This window comes from Dreissena polymorpha, chromosome 10, assembly GCF_020536995.1.
Source record: "Dreissena polymorpha isolate Duluth1 chromosome 10, UMN_Dpol_1.0, whole genome shotgun sequence".
Classification (NCBI taxonomy): Eukaryota; Metazoa; Mollusca; class Bivalvia; order Myida; family Dreissenidae; genus Dreissena; species Dreissena polymorpha.
Genome location: NC_068364.1, coordinates 37,797,563 through 37,813,095, shown reverse-complemented (window position 1 = coordinate 37,813,095; position 15,533 = coordinate 37,797,563). Strand labels below are relative to the sequence as shown.

At 33.8% G+C, this 15,533-nt stretch overlaps 1 protein-coding gene across 1 annotated transcript; it reads left to right on the top strand.

Moving 5' to 3' along the window:
* Positions 1–2,656: 2,656 nt before the first annotated feature.
* On the top strand, positions 2,657–11,190 carry LOC127848803 (uncharacterized). The gene is made up of 2 exons (XM_052381436.1): positions 2,657–5,540; positions 6,411–11,190. Exons 1-2 carry the CDS (start codon positions 5,535–5,537, stop codon positions 8,514–8,516), a joined length of 2,112 nt encoding a protein of 703 aa, XP_052237396.1. The 5' UTR covers positions 2,657–5,534; the 3' UTR covers positions 8,517–11,190.
* The last annotated feature ends 4,343 nt before the right edge of the window (positions 11,191–15,533 follow it).

Sequence of the window (15,533 nt, the reverse complement as noted above, 5' to 3'; positions counted from 1 at the left end):
TATTCATTGTACTTAACAATGAAGTTAGTATTATAAATTTGCCACGTATACACTTTCCGTACGGCTTCTATAAAATATATGGACAAATAATATGGTTGCTTCTATGTTCATGACCAAATTGCTGTTACTGTGACAACGAAAATCTTACAATATTACGATGCCACAAATAAACTGACGGCGGATTTTGACGTTGCTTTATCAGTTTGTATTTCATTTGTCAATCGATCGGTTGCCTATTTAGTACAGGGCCTTCTGCACTAAGAATCGACCAGGATGTTTAACATGAAGTTATGATCTGCGATGCTCAATTTGGTTACCCTATCAGCATGGCATATGGCAAGGTCTAAAAGGTAGGGAAAAGTTTCTGTCATATGGCTATAGATAAGGCGCCATGCAAGTCACAGAATTTAACATTTCGACGACAAGTAACAATGAGTAAAGGTAAGTTCAAACTAATAGGTATGTATAATATTATAATATTATAACTGTTTCGACATTTAATTTGTTAGTAAATTTCGTCTCTCTATAATCTTTCAAGATTTGACTGATATACATTACATACTATGAAATGTCTATTGTTATTGGGATGTTTTTCCGCTTCTAACAGTATCTAAGTCACACCACGGAGGTCATTTTACCAACTCACACTTTTCATGAAATAGCTACTTACCAGTATTAACCAATTTATGCCTAGTGGACTCTCCCATCCTTCTAAATTGGATCAATTTATTTCCAAAATTAGGGATGTCTAGTATATTTATTTCTATAATAAGAATATTCTTACATAAATTCCTTGAACAGCGCAGACCCTGATGACACGCTGCATAATGCGGCGTCTCATCAGGGTATACGCTCTTTGCCAAGGCCTTTTTTTCTAGACGCTAGGCATAAATGGGTTAAGTTTACAGACATAGCATAAGTTACTGACAACGCAGTATCAATAATTATTTATTTGATTGTGCGTTGACTTATTTGATTATACGGTAAATGGTGCCAGTAAAATGTTTGAATGTTTCAGGCTGTGTGATTTTTGTTGGAATACTGTACTACTACTACTACTACTACTACTACTACTACTACTACTACTACTACTACTACTACTACTATTACTACTACAACTACTACTACTACTACTTCTTCTACTACTTCTACTACTACTACTACTACTACTACAACTACTACTACTACTTCCACTACTCCTCCTCCTCCTCCTCCTCCTACTACTACTACTACTACTACTACTACTACTACTACTACTACTACTACTACTACTACTACTACTACTACCGCCACTACTACTACTACTGCTACTACTACTACTACTGCTGCTGCTACTACTACTACTACTGCTGCTGCTGCTACTACTATTACTACTTCTATTACTACTACTACTACTGCTACTACTACTACTACTACTACTACTGCTGCTGCTGCTGCTACTACTACGACTACTACTACTACTTCTACTACTACTACTGCTACTACTACTACTACTACTACTACTACTACTACTACTACTACTACTACTACTACTACTACTACTACTACTACTACTACTACTACTACTACTACTACTACTACTATTACTATTACTACTACTACTACTTTTACTACTGCTACTATCCTAAATTGCACGAATGTGATTTAAGCTAAGCACAACAGCTCTTAAATGAAGGAACTATTATATTTGTAACACTTTAATTTACACATCAAATAATGTGAATTGTTGTCGACATTCTTGTTTTTAGGGTCGCGAAAAATGTATGACATTAAAAATATTTTCTTACTTGCTGCAGATGTTTACATCCTCCCTCGAATAAAGCTTTGAATTTTTTCACAAATGGCGTCTGTGTTTACTCTCCCCAAAAGTCGGCCTCAATTTAGAATGGCATTGAACAAAATGTCTCACAATGCACTTAAATGCAATTCGTTTTAACATTTTAAATTGAAAGTTTGCCTGTTACAATAAAAATCGTTGCAAATAAATTACTAGTCACTAAACTATTGATTGTGATTGTGCCTTACTAAGCGGAAAACTGATGCAATGGATAAGGTTTTATTTTCCCACCTGTTTTTATGACTTTGTGTAATTAATCATCCGTGTTTTAAGATGTGTTTTTTCTATCGATCACGATAGCGGTCATCAGAAACTGTTTACTTTACCAATCGTGATACATCAGCTATCTCCGGACTTCTCTGCAAGATAAGCCAAAAGACTGATAGCCTTTTGGGTAGTGAAGTAGTAACAAAAGGCAATATGGCGACCATTATACACGAGTTAAAAGGCCGTATTCGAAGCGAGTTAAACTAGCGCCAAACTTTTTACCGAAACCTATAATTACTATGTAGGGGTAGGGGAGGCAATGCAATCAACTTTCATAATGTCTTAAATCGAAAATCACAATCACGTCTTAAATTGAAATTTTATATACCTTGCAATTAATTTCGCTATATATTTTCTTGCATAAAACGTTAAATAAATGACGTATATATAAATATATATATATATATATATATATATATATATATATATATATATATATATATATATATATATATATATATATATATATATATATATATATATCTATATGTGTATGTGTGTGTGTGTGTATTGCAAACTGACTGAAAAGTTAATTTAGTTACATTTTAATGTCAAACTACTTTTTTCGTTTGGACAAGTGAATTTGTTTGGCACTAATCCCTCTGGAGAAGTGGAGTTAAAATTATATCGATCCCTATAGACGAACGTAGTGACACTCATGTGTACATTATTTGTTTAACTTCTTGAAGCATCAAATACACCAAAACTCTAACACTTACCCTAACGATTCGATGTAAAAAATGATGTTACTATATTTTCAGAACATCTAATTATTTAGTAGATATTTAGGTATATATAACATGAAAACAATGTGGAAGAAGGATTATGGACTGGTAAACTCAGTAATGGGCAACTTAAAGGGGCCTTTTCACAGATTTTGGAATTTTTTAACTTATTCATTAAATGCTTTATATCGATAAATGAAAACATTGGATCGTAAAAGCTCCAGTAAAAAATCAAGAATAAAATTTAAAAAAGGAAAAGAATATTGCCCTGACCAGGTTTCGAACCAGTGACCCCTGGAGTCCTGCCAGAGTCCTGAAGTAAAAACGCTTTAGCCTATTGAGCTATTCCGCCGAGTACATATACATGAAGTATTTTATACCTTTTATAAGCAATCTTCGTAGTTTCACAAAATTTAACGACAAAAACAGAATTCTCCAAATTATTCAATCGTTTCGCGTTGCAACGCTTTATAATTTTTAGGTTTTAAAATCGTCAAAAGATGCATATAATGGCTATATTAGACCATGGTAAATGTTCAGTATTACTGTTTCCTCACAAATATCATAACTAAAACGAAAATTTGCGAATCTGAAACAACTTTTTCAATTTTGTCAATTTACCAAAGCGTGAAAAGATCCCTTTAAAGCTGTACTCTTAAGTATTAACAATCAGAAATGATTTATATTCGATAATCTACCAAAACTCGATTAAGTTTGTTTTGTTCAAATCAGAGCTTAATTTACGGCGTTGAAATGGGACACCCCTTCTTTACAATTTTTTCAATTGAATGCCGGTGTATACAAATACCGAAATATCGATATAAGGCATAAGACCATTAAGTTTCAGAAAATTGAATTGTGTATTGGTATATTGAGAATTGAATACAAACTTTAAAGCACTGTTTATTATACTTGAAGAATGGATTGAATTGCTTTGTTAATAATGTGAATTGCGAATCACAGCTGTATATTCAGGCAATTATTTGATCGTTGTATTATTGAATCAACTCTCAAGTTTAGGTAGCAATATGAATAAGATTCAATATTGTGTTCGCAGGGAAACTAGAGGTAAGATTTACGGAGTTTATTTGATGTTAGTCAAAAATTCTATTTATCTAACTTTCATTCGTGGAAAAAATGTGAACGTTCACTTAAACAAATATTAATTGTATATCGGAAATATAATGGTAATGTAACAAAACACGGATTAATTTGCTTTTATTTTATTGAATGAAGTTGAGACGAATGCGTTTTTGGTTTATTTATCCGTGTTCTAATAAATCTATGTAAATACGCAATGTTATTTCACATTCAGTTTTGTTGCACCGCACCTGCGTTTTAACACAACTTTTGTGTTGAACACCGAAATGCGGTGTGCACTATTGTGGTGAACACCAAACTGCGTAATTCCAAGTTAAATCTTATATAATCTGTGTTAACATTCGTTAAGCTCATATGGACATTTTTTTTTCTCCAATAAGCAAACAACCAATCCAATCAAATGGTCGGTATTAACTGAAAAAGGGACCTTTTCACATATTTAGGCATGAATTGGAGTTTGTCATTAACTGCTTTAAATTCATAAATATAAACATTCGAACTATATAGCTCCAGTAAAAAACGAGAATAAAATTAAAGAAAGAACAAAAGGAATCTGGACTCGAACGACTGACGGTTGGAGTAAAAGTTTAGCCCATTACCCACTCGGCCATCCGTGTTCTTACAATGAGTTTAATTTTTAATACATTATGAACGCAATTCTCGTAATGTAACAAAGTATAACAAAACCCTCCAAATTATTCAATCGTTTCGCGTTTGTAACGCTTTCGAATTTTCAGATTTTTTAAATCGTTAAAAGATGCATTTAATTGATATTGAACACATGGTAATTGTTTAGTATAATAGTTTACTCGCAAATACCAATACTACCGTAACCACGAAAATTTATCATAATTTGATATTTCAGCATGGCTTATTATATGACAAATTATAATCAGGGTCATTACTTTTACAATACCAATATAAGGTGTAAGTGATATGACATCACGAAATTACTTCTCGCGAAATACTTAAAATTCATAAATTGAGTAATTTGTTGAATGAAAACTTTTAACGTATGGAAAGCTGTTTCGGCAATTTGAGTAAAGGAACAAAATTGAATGATATGGAATATAAAGGATAACGTTCGCCCCAGCTCTGTCGTATGTATTTATCAATGTATAATGTCATATTGAATGGTTACGAGTTTGTCACTGAAACGCAAATTAAAAACACGGATAATGTTCGTATTTCTTTTTATTGTTTAATACCCACGACATCCTTCTCAGAGGAACATCAAACGGGTGATAAATGCCAACATACATCACGAGTAACTGTCAGTTTTTTGTAAGATATTTAAATATACCTAAGATTTTCGTTTGAACAAAGTTGTGTATACACAAGCGAAACGCCTGAATACTTTATCGTTGTGTATTTATTTATTGTTAAACATATGGTGTTTATGCATACTAGTTTTGCTCAGAAAAGCGTGCTATTTAAATTCATTATTCTTATTGTATAAAATAGTTTTCAGTATATTAATTTTATTCAACATGGTGCAGGTTTTTGATTAGGTGGGCACTTTTTGTGTCAGAAGAGCGTACTTTGAGTTCACTCCATCGAAGCGTTCCAACATCAAGCAATATCAAAAACTTCAAACAAAAATCATGCAGGTATATGTTTACATTTTTTTTTAAATTAAAATCGTGTTTACGGATAGTTAATACTTGTTATAATAAGTACAGATGTGACAAAGGGACCAACTGACACACTGACATAGATAGGCTTGCAGACGGACAAAAGAACTAATAGTCGGGCGGTAAGAGGAACTGACCAAACGACCGACAAACATGCATTTTGCACCAAATAAATTTGGCTGATATTACAAACAGAAAATAGACAAACAGCGGGCGGCAGGCATAGTTAGATGGGGCCGGCAAACAGTTAGACAGACAAATATATCGCCAGACGGACGAATTAGTCACAAGGGCTGACTGAGAGACTGGCAAGCGGATTAACTGCCAATGGCTGGTTCGGGGAGGGGGGCGACTCACAAACAGACAAGATCGGCAATAAAATAACCATAATTACACATGTTCAGTTTACAAATACAAAACTCATATCCTTCACGTGAAAACAGTTTTTTAAGAAGAGAAAACAACGATTTAAAATAATACTTCAATGGATTGAATGTATATCATATCTGATGAATTTCTATCTCTCTCCCCGCCTTTATGGATTTATCAGGTCACGTGTACATCTTTACCCACTTTACATATTTATATATAATACTTTATAATAGTTAATACCAAATATATATATAATACACTAGGTGCCATATATGTAACATACTTCATTTTTCATATCAACTATCAAATAAGACCTATTATTAAAGAATCATCCACAAACATATATAACCGATTGATTTCCATTTAAGAAATTGACATAAACAGAGTATATTCGTCACATAATATACCTAAATAAAATATACATGTACCAATTATCAAAACTGATCAAACGTATACTTATATATGTATATCTAGATTCCAGAGCACTTCACAGAATTGTCAATCCGGATGTCTGTAGCACTTGATGACAGTGGAGCTGGGAAGGAAACTGTATTGGAGCGAAAAAAAACTTACTTGCGGAGGGAGCAAATTGAACATATATTTCTGCAACACTTAGGAAAAGACGAGGAGTGTTTTCATTTTGGGAGCCAATCGGAAGGGACCACAACTCCCGGTCTCCAGTCTGATATTGATCTCCTATCAAGTTACAAGGAAATGAATATCATGACCGTCTGGGAAGACTGGAAGGCTGGGATGGCGAACCTTCTGATGCTCCGCGATGACACCACTCCACCTCAACAGTACTTGCTACAAGTCTTCTTAGAAGACACACCGGAACCGGTGACCAATCTTACACATGACACGTTCGTAAGGAAAGATTCTGGACAAATACTGTTTAGCGCTGAAAGATTTAAACAATACCAAGAGTATATGGGTAGGTTTTTAGGAGAGGCAACTACAAATGGGCCTTCTGTGAGTTTTGTACCTAACTGGGATATGGTGCAAGCATGTCATGTGCTCAAACCTCTTCATGAAATACAACACTGGATAGACAGATGTAGAGGTAGACCCTGGCCTTCTGTTCAGCTACTTGAGGCTGCACGGGTAGCGCCGTGTTTCTTGGTACCAGCCGGTCATCCAGACAGTGACTACAAGCGCGAAGAATGGCGACTGTCTCCAAACCTGATAGAACGGATGTTGATGTTTAGCTTTAATATTACACAGATAAAATGTTATATTTTGTTTAAACTAATAAAAAAATCAGTATTCGCTAAAATTGTAGGAGAATCTATTACAAGCTTTCATTGTAAAACTATAATGTTTTACACCATAGAAAGAACACATCCTTCTATGTGGTGCGAACACAACCTTATGTTTCTTCTTTTGCTCTGTTTACACGTATTAAAGCGATGGCTACGATTGAGAAGGCTTCCGCATTATATCATAGAAGGAGTGAACTTGTTCGATGGGAAACTCTCAAAGTCGCATCAGAAACGCCTTCTAGTGTATATAGAGTTATTGATACGGAACAACCTACAAGATGTATTTTATATTGGTATAGATAATATAGGATGTCGGTTACAAGCGTGTAGTATGCGGCACTTTGTACAGGCTGGAGAATTCAGAGGTGTATGCTTGCGGAACAGCATCAGATTACTGCTGAAGTTTGAGTGTTGGATAAGGTTGTCAAGTAGTTTAGTACACTTACAACATCATCAATGCAGTTCACATACAACCTTGCAGCAACATTTAAAATATGCTATATACAAATTTCATGAAAACTCCACGAATGTCATACTGAAATCTGCTGCTATCGAATTTATTAAACACTTCTACGCGTTACACATTTCAATGCAAGCATCTTATTATTTGCGACTACGAAACGTTCTTGACAGCGAAAATATAAAGCGTTTCCAATATTCCTTAAATATGGATGTAGCTTCTAGTCGCTTAAAGTTTGCTTCAATGTTGTATTGTGGTGGTCATCTTCGAGCAGCAGTTCGAGTGTTGGAGAATGTAGAGGGGAGTTATCACAGCAATGTCAAGACTATATGTGGATGTAGAAGAGCACAGGGAGACAGTGATCTGCAGGTGTTCGCTAATATGTTATCAGGCAACACTGAAAATGGATTCAGTGAATTGCCATTCACATTCTGTGTCCAGTTATTAAGGCAAGAATCGTACTGCACTCCTTTCATATTGCTGTTTGAAATGAATCGCAATATCAGTGAAGATGAAGTTGCACAGAGAAGTCGCCCTGAGAAACGATGGATGGACTCTGCTAAGGTGGATTCTCGTCCATTCCTACACTATCTTCAGTACCTCACGTATGGGGGACTCGGTGAACGTGGCAATCAGCTATATGCGTTGAGATTCTTAGAGTCTTACATCTGTGATAAAAGAAATATGATACACATGTATCACGCTGAGACTTCATTGAACTTGTTGGGACACTGCTATGAAATGGAAGGAAACTATGAAGATGCGCTACATTACTACGAACAATCGTTGCGATTTTACGATACAAATAATGCTGCTAATTGGCACGTCCGGCGCGTTCTGCGTATTATAAGTGGTTGAAAATACGATCTAGAAAGTTTTCTAACAATTTACTTATGATGGCACTAAACATAATCACGTTTTTGATTGAATATACAATTTAAAAGTTTATAGTTATTTTTATAAGTAAACCCAGTATGAATAGAATTCAAATGATTTCAAAGAATCATAATGACAATGTATTCTAGATCAACACATAATGCAACTTCAACTATTGTGAAAGGATTTATTTTTAATTAATTGTATTATGCGCATCATATGTATGAATTTAAGTTTATATGAGTGTGTTTAAACTACATTTAACTATGGTATTTATTTAGAGATCAGATGTCATTGTTCTTGTTCGTAAATATTTTTGCTCAATAGATTTTCTGAAAGCTCTTTTCACACGACTGTAATTCTTATTTATACTAACAACAATAAGTATAGTTATGCATAATTGTTCTCTAAAAAATAATGTATGTTTTCTAGATATGTTTAGATACATAACAATTTAATACATAACGTTTAAGGTTATTTGTTGCTATTATATATACTTATGCTAATTTTTGGCACCGCACTTTCAATCCAACACTGTATTCTCTCGCTGCATAAATGTATCTTTCATTTATATGACGATACAAGGTAATGTGTGTTTGGTATTGTAGTTTGAGAAATATTGATTCGGTATATGCGTAGCAAAATAATAACTCAGATATGGGAAAATATATATATTGTATTCATCGATACTAATCTCCACGTCGCATCACCCTCCCATCGAGGCGACGCACTATAGGATTGTTGTTTAATTAAATAAAGCATTCACTGTGGAAAGGTGGTTAAATGCATGTGCGAAAAGTGTCGTCCCCCATTAGCATGTGCGGTCCGAATGACACTTTCCGCCTAAACTATTTTTTGCTAAGAAGAGACTTCCTTAAAACGAAAAAAAAATCATAAAAGCAGTAAATGTCGTCCCTGATTATCCTGTGCGGACTTCACAGGCTAATCTGGGACGACACTTTACGCACATGCATTAAACACTCTGTTCACATAGCGCATTTTGCAGGTATTCGACCGTGTTCAAGTTATAAATACAAGAAATAAATACAAATCATGAACTGCTTTCAAGTCCTAATGGGCGACATCGCAACTAAAACAATACTGCGAATTGTCTTGAAATCCAGAATTCCCACAGCGCGAAAATCGGCTACACTTTTGCGACGCTATTTTTCTGAAAGAAGAAAATCTAATTTGCCACAGAAATGACACGCGCTGGTGTTATTTGTCACTGAATGTTCGACTCTGAAATTCTGCTATATCGAGTGGCATCGAAGAACTATTTCGAGCGACGCTTGGCAACATAGAAATTCGGCGCCAAGAACCAAGAACGATCAAACCTAGACAGGAAAATCGAATCTTGACCGATCCTCTTGTGAAACAAAACTCCGGGCAATGTCTTCGTCCTTTCTTAACAAAGAATATCCAGAACTCAGAACATACCAGCGTTATTTATGTTTACCGAGAAAAACGGAATGTATTGATTGGTATGTATCTTTATATTTTGTAGAATAAAACGATCGTAATACAGGTTACTGTACGCGTTTTTTTTGGTCACATTTCTTTCACAGCGTTCATTTTAAACAATACGCCTGTTGCGTCTAGGACCGGAAATGTTACATAGATGGTACACATTGTTTAGTATCACACCTTGCGAATGAATTTCCACTCGGCAAACTTGAGTTTTTTCACGGTCTTTTCATAATAACTCGAAAACATCAACAATTGCAGCGCAGAAGAATGGACATTTGAGCTGCGCTCTGGAAAACGAGGCATAATGCATGTGGGTAAAGTGTCGTCCCAGATAAGTCTGTGCAGGGACAACACTTTGCACACATGGATTAAGCTCCGTTTTCTCAGAGTCAGGCTCATTTTTATTGTTTAAATGTATGGCATTTGTGTTGCAAGGTCACACAATAAGGTATAAACATTGTTCTTGGCAGAATCAATTTCCTATCTTTTTAAAAAAAAAAAACTTCAGCAATTATACATTATCTTTACCTTGAAAAATGTCTTCGAAGCAACAGTTACGGCCATGTATCCAATATATAGTATTAAATAGTATATAGCAATTTACACTACCGGTATAATGTATGCATGTTTTGCTGTTGCTGTCACAAGTATTGTTAAGTCAAATCTTGAATATGAGCTTTACTTATGACTTAGTTCCAAAAACAATTAAAGATTTTATTTATGCCGATTAAGATTATCTGTTCACTCTCTTCGTGTACAGACTGGTAGATATAATGGAAACAATATTGCTAGAGAAGAAATATATTGTCTTTGTCGTAACGTCACGGATATTGAGGACGAATTTCATTTTGTATGTATTTGTTCAACATTTGTTGATATAAGGAAGAAATCCATCACACAATATTACTATAATCACCCATCTGTTTTTAAGTATGTACAATTGCTGCAATCAACCAATAGGTCGGAACTGATAACACTTTGTTTATTTGTTAAAGATTCGTTGAGTATAAGATCAAACTTGTTAAATTGTATAACATAATTATCCAATTGTTCATCCTCTGTATTTCAATAAACATTTGTTTTGTATATATTCATGTTTGTAGGCGTTTTTGTTCTTCGCATATACATGTTGACGTATATCAATACCAATCACATGTGATGTTGACGTTATGCATTGTTTAAGTCAAATAAAATATGTGTCTGATTTAAAAAAATTATGTTATAGTTTTTTATATTGCAAGTTTTAAATAAACACAACCCATTCAAATTTATAAAGAGTGTGTCTTAAAGCACAGGCCCAGATGTGCTTTTTTAAAATCATTTGTAAAAAATATAATTTAAGCTTCATTTTGGGAAAACAGGGCTTACTGCATATGCATAAATTGTCATCCCAGTACCAGAGACTCTCTTAAAACGAAACACATTATAAAAACAGAAATGTCGTCCTTGAATAGCTTGTACGCATTGCGAAGGCTAATCAGTATGCACAGGCTAATCTTATTTAACTTGCATTAAGCCCCATTTCCCTGAAAGCAGACAATATGTACAGATTTCAATGATAAACACTACACTGGCCAATCTCGTACTACAAGCTGTTAAACACTATTTGTCAAATAAACCCTCTGCAGTGTACCAGTGGTGAACAATAAACAGGCAAATGTGGTGGTTATCTTTCTTAGCAGACGCTCATAGCATTGTCGTCTGCTGTGACAGGCAGTGGTTGTCTTTCCATACCATAGGTAAGGCTTCTAAGCACATACTGATTTGCAAAATATGGTCTGTAACATCTGCTCACACTAAAAACGAAAGTTGTATGTGTAAATCATACTTAAGTCCAAGTGAAGTGCTGATTTTGTTTTTGTTTCGCACGTCTGTGGATATTTCATATAACTTGCAAGGCACATGGGGATTCTCATGCGTTGTGTGAAGTAATAAAGTAAACATATGCTGTACATGTTAAATTTGTTGCAAAAATGCTAATAGGAAAATATTTCTTTTATCAATGAACGTAAGTCTAACTGATTTCAAATACATGCTTAAATAATTTCTACATTTTCTACGGGACATTTTAGGTTTGAAATACAGCCGCCGAGACCGTTGGATAGACAGAAATCTCCCTCGAAAACGACGTATCGGAAATCGCTGTCATCTTTCTATCAATGGGAAGTAATGCAAAGACAAGTTTAACAACATAATGCAAGAGTTATACCTCTTTAATAGTACTAGCTATGTCGCGAAAAAACAACACATCAACTTTAATACTACTACTACTAGTAGTAGTAGTAGTAGTAGTAGTAGTAGTAGTAGTAGTAGTAGTAGTTGTTGTAGTAGTAGTAGTAGTAGTAGTAGAAGTAGTAGTAGTAGTAGTAGTAGTAGTAGTAGTAGTAGTAGTAGTAGTAGTAGTAGTAGTAGTAGTAGTAGTAGTAGTAGTAGTAGTAGTAGTAGTAGTAGTAGTAGTAGAAGTAGTAGTAGTAGTAGTAATAGTAGTAGAAGAAGAAGTAATCCTCATGTTAATGTAAATTATAACACGAAAAATAAACACATGATGTTGTAACCAGCAAAAACACATATGTTACGTTCACAGCGATTTTGGGTATTGTTGCGCAAATGACGTTGCTGAGAAAAACGTGATTTTAAAATGTCAATTAGATTTGGGCCGATAACACGCTTTTTAAAGCTGCAATTTCAATGAAAACAATATTTTTAAAGATATTTTTTCATGAAGTTGAATCACTTCGATTTATTGATAGTCAAAATTCTGTCTAACACTAACAAGTTACAATTAAACTAAAATTATCAAATCAAAACAAAATACATGACTATTTGGATGGTTATGAAAATGTTGAAAACGTTATGTAGGCGATGAATCGAAATATTCTGGTCATTATTTAGTTTCCTCAGATTTCCTTTAACATGTTGACACTTATCCCATTGAATGTTATTCTCAATATAAAGAAGTGAAACTCCACCTGCTGGAGTAGTATTGAATTATTATTATAAACAATTAGTAGGTCCTTTATTCAAGGCAAGTGACCGATTGCCCAAACAGTACAAAACAGCACAATACAGCACAATACAAAACAATATAAACACAAATAAGAATAAAGCTGGCAAGTCACCGGTAACAAAAAAACAACTTGAATAATTTTTTAAAAGGCATGTGGCTGTCGGCATGTGTACTTAAATCCTTGCTGTGAAGATGTTTACGTCACTGACATTATTGAAATTAATTTTATTAACATAAAGCAATCAACATTTATACCTGGTTGTAAAATCAGACATAGCTACACTTGTCAACCTTACAATGTCAGACTCTGTAAACAACGATGAAGACTTAGTAAAAAATTCTTAATTATGATATCGGAAAACAGTTTTGTTAAGCATTTTTTTCGAATATGTTATCTTTCAAACAAATTGCAAGCAATTGCTACTTGTACATGTACCATTCATTAAAAAAACAACACAACACATCAATATACCATTTAATGAAAAAATATGACTGTGGTCAAGGTAATGTAACAATAAGCCTGCAGGAATGCACCATTACCTGGCAGGATGCCACTTGTGAGAGTCAGACAATTGAAGGTTTTATTGCTGCCCCCACATAAAGTTACACATTTTTGTTACCCATATCATTTGCCTACCAATGATCTCTAATTTGAAAATATACTGGTTAAGTAATAGTTAATATGAGTAAACATATATAATCTTCTGTAATTTAAATATAATGAATTGACTTAATGCAGAGAAATCCATTATATTCCGGAATGAATAATTTTTTCATGCTTGCATATGAAAATTGTCTACAGCATGATGAAAGCTGGACACAACAAATTTGCTACAGATCAGCACTTTGGCATTTCGAAAAACAAGTTTACAAACATGGATATAGAAATTCTGCAGGTAGTTATGACTCAATTATTTGGTACAATGCTGCATGTATTTAAGTATAGACATGTATTTGAAAGACACACATTTGTAACTAACAAATAAAAATGCATTATAGTATTAATTTCTTTACAATCCTTGTCCACTGAAAGCAAATAATATCAATGCTTTTATGGCACAATTTTAAATAACTATGTTGTTGATATCCGTTATATTGCAAGGTTGTTTGGTTCTTTATTTACGTTAAGATGGCCTCAATTGATTGTTGCATTTGTTTAGGATATTTGTAGACTGGGTTGTTATACACATGCAATAATCCATTTTTTGTATATTTTATGCAATTATTACAGGTGTTGGGAAGCTGTGCGGGAAGATACATATGAGCCGTCACAAGTGCCCACCTATTGTGATGAGACGTTTGATTTCTCTGACTGGCGGTTGTTTGTGCCATTGAAGGGACTTTTTTAGCACCCTAAGGTTGCGTTCAGTTCAAAAGATCCTGGATTTGTTAACTGCATTAATCTTGACAATGTTGAGGAAACCACATTTAACCTATTGATAAAAGGTGTCAGCATCAATGAGGTACTTACGTTACCACTGCCGGTCACAATCTCAGGAGCGGGATGTTCAACTTAACAACAATTGGAACTTATGTGATAACATGCTGAAAGTTGGCAGTTGACATGTGTGAAAAATTTGACATGCCTAATGCCTGATGCAGAAAGTCCTTGTACAGCAAAAAAAAAGAGCAATATATTCAGGTTGGGGTAACAGCACATGTTCATAATTGTATTTATTTTGCTTTTCTTCATTAGTAACACTGTATAAACTGACAACTTTCAGATCACTTTAAGGTAAGGATCAGTTATGTATTTGCAAAAAGATTGTTCAAGCAATTTTTAATATTCATGATGAATAATCAGTACATGAAATACTTGAAATACCATTAACGTGATTTATCCTCTCAGACTCATATTTGTACTTTGTACGAATTAAATATTTTGACTGAGGTTTTGTCATGCAAATATGCATTTATGTGCTTACAGTTAGGCAAAGAATTCCACTACCCATGATTTGAAAAAATGGTTCTTTCAGGCTTAATAATTTATAAAAATGTCATCATATGTCATCAACTTTTAAGTAATATATTTCACAATGTGAAGTAAATGGCATAATGATCAGCTGTAAATTAGTTAAATGTTAAAATAGGTGTGTGATGTGCAAGATAACTATTTGGATCACGCATTTGAGTATAGATTATTGTTATCATTGTGTAATGTTATATCATTTATACGGTAAGCACAGTTTTACTGTAACATAACATATAATGCATTGGGATGTAGTGTTTATCATGTTTTTGAGTTAATTAATTTTGTACAATATTTTGAATGAAATTTCGGGACAATTGTTTTTTTTTGTAATTATTTTATAGTTGTAATTGTTCATTTTTGACAACGAATGCTGTAAATCAATAAGATCTGCATTGCATTTTCATATGCATAATTATTAAAATTACAATGCTCCTATTATATTTGTAAATAATTTGGACTGTCACATAATGACCTACGTATTGTATTCGTAAAAAATTATGACAGTCACATAATTCATGAACTGTCAAAGGCCAAACCTGTTTTCTATGGT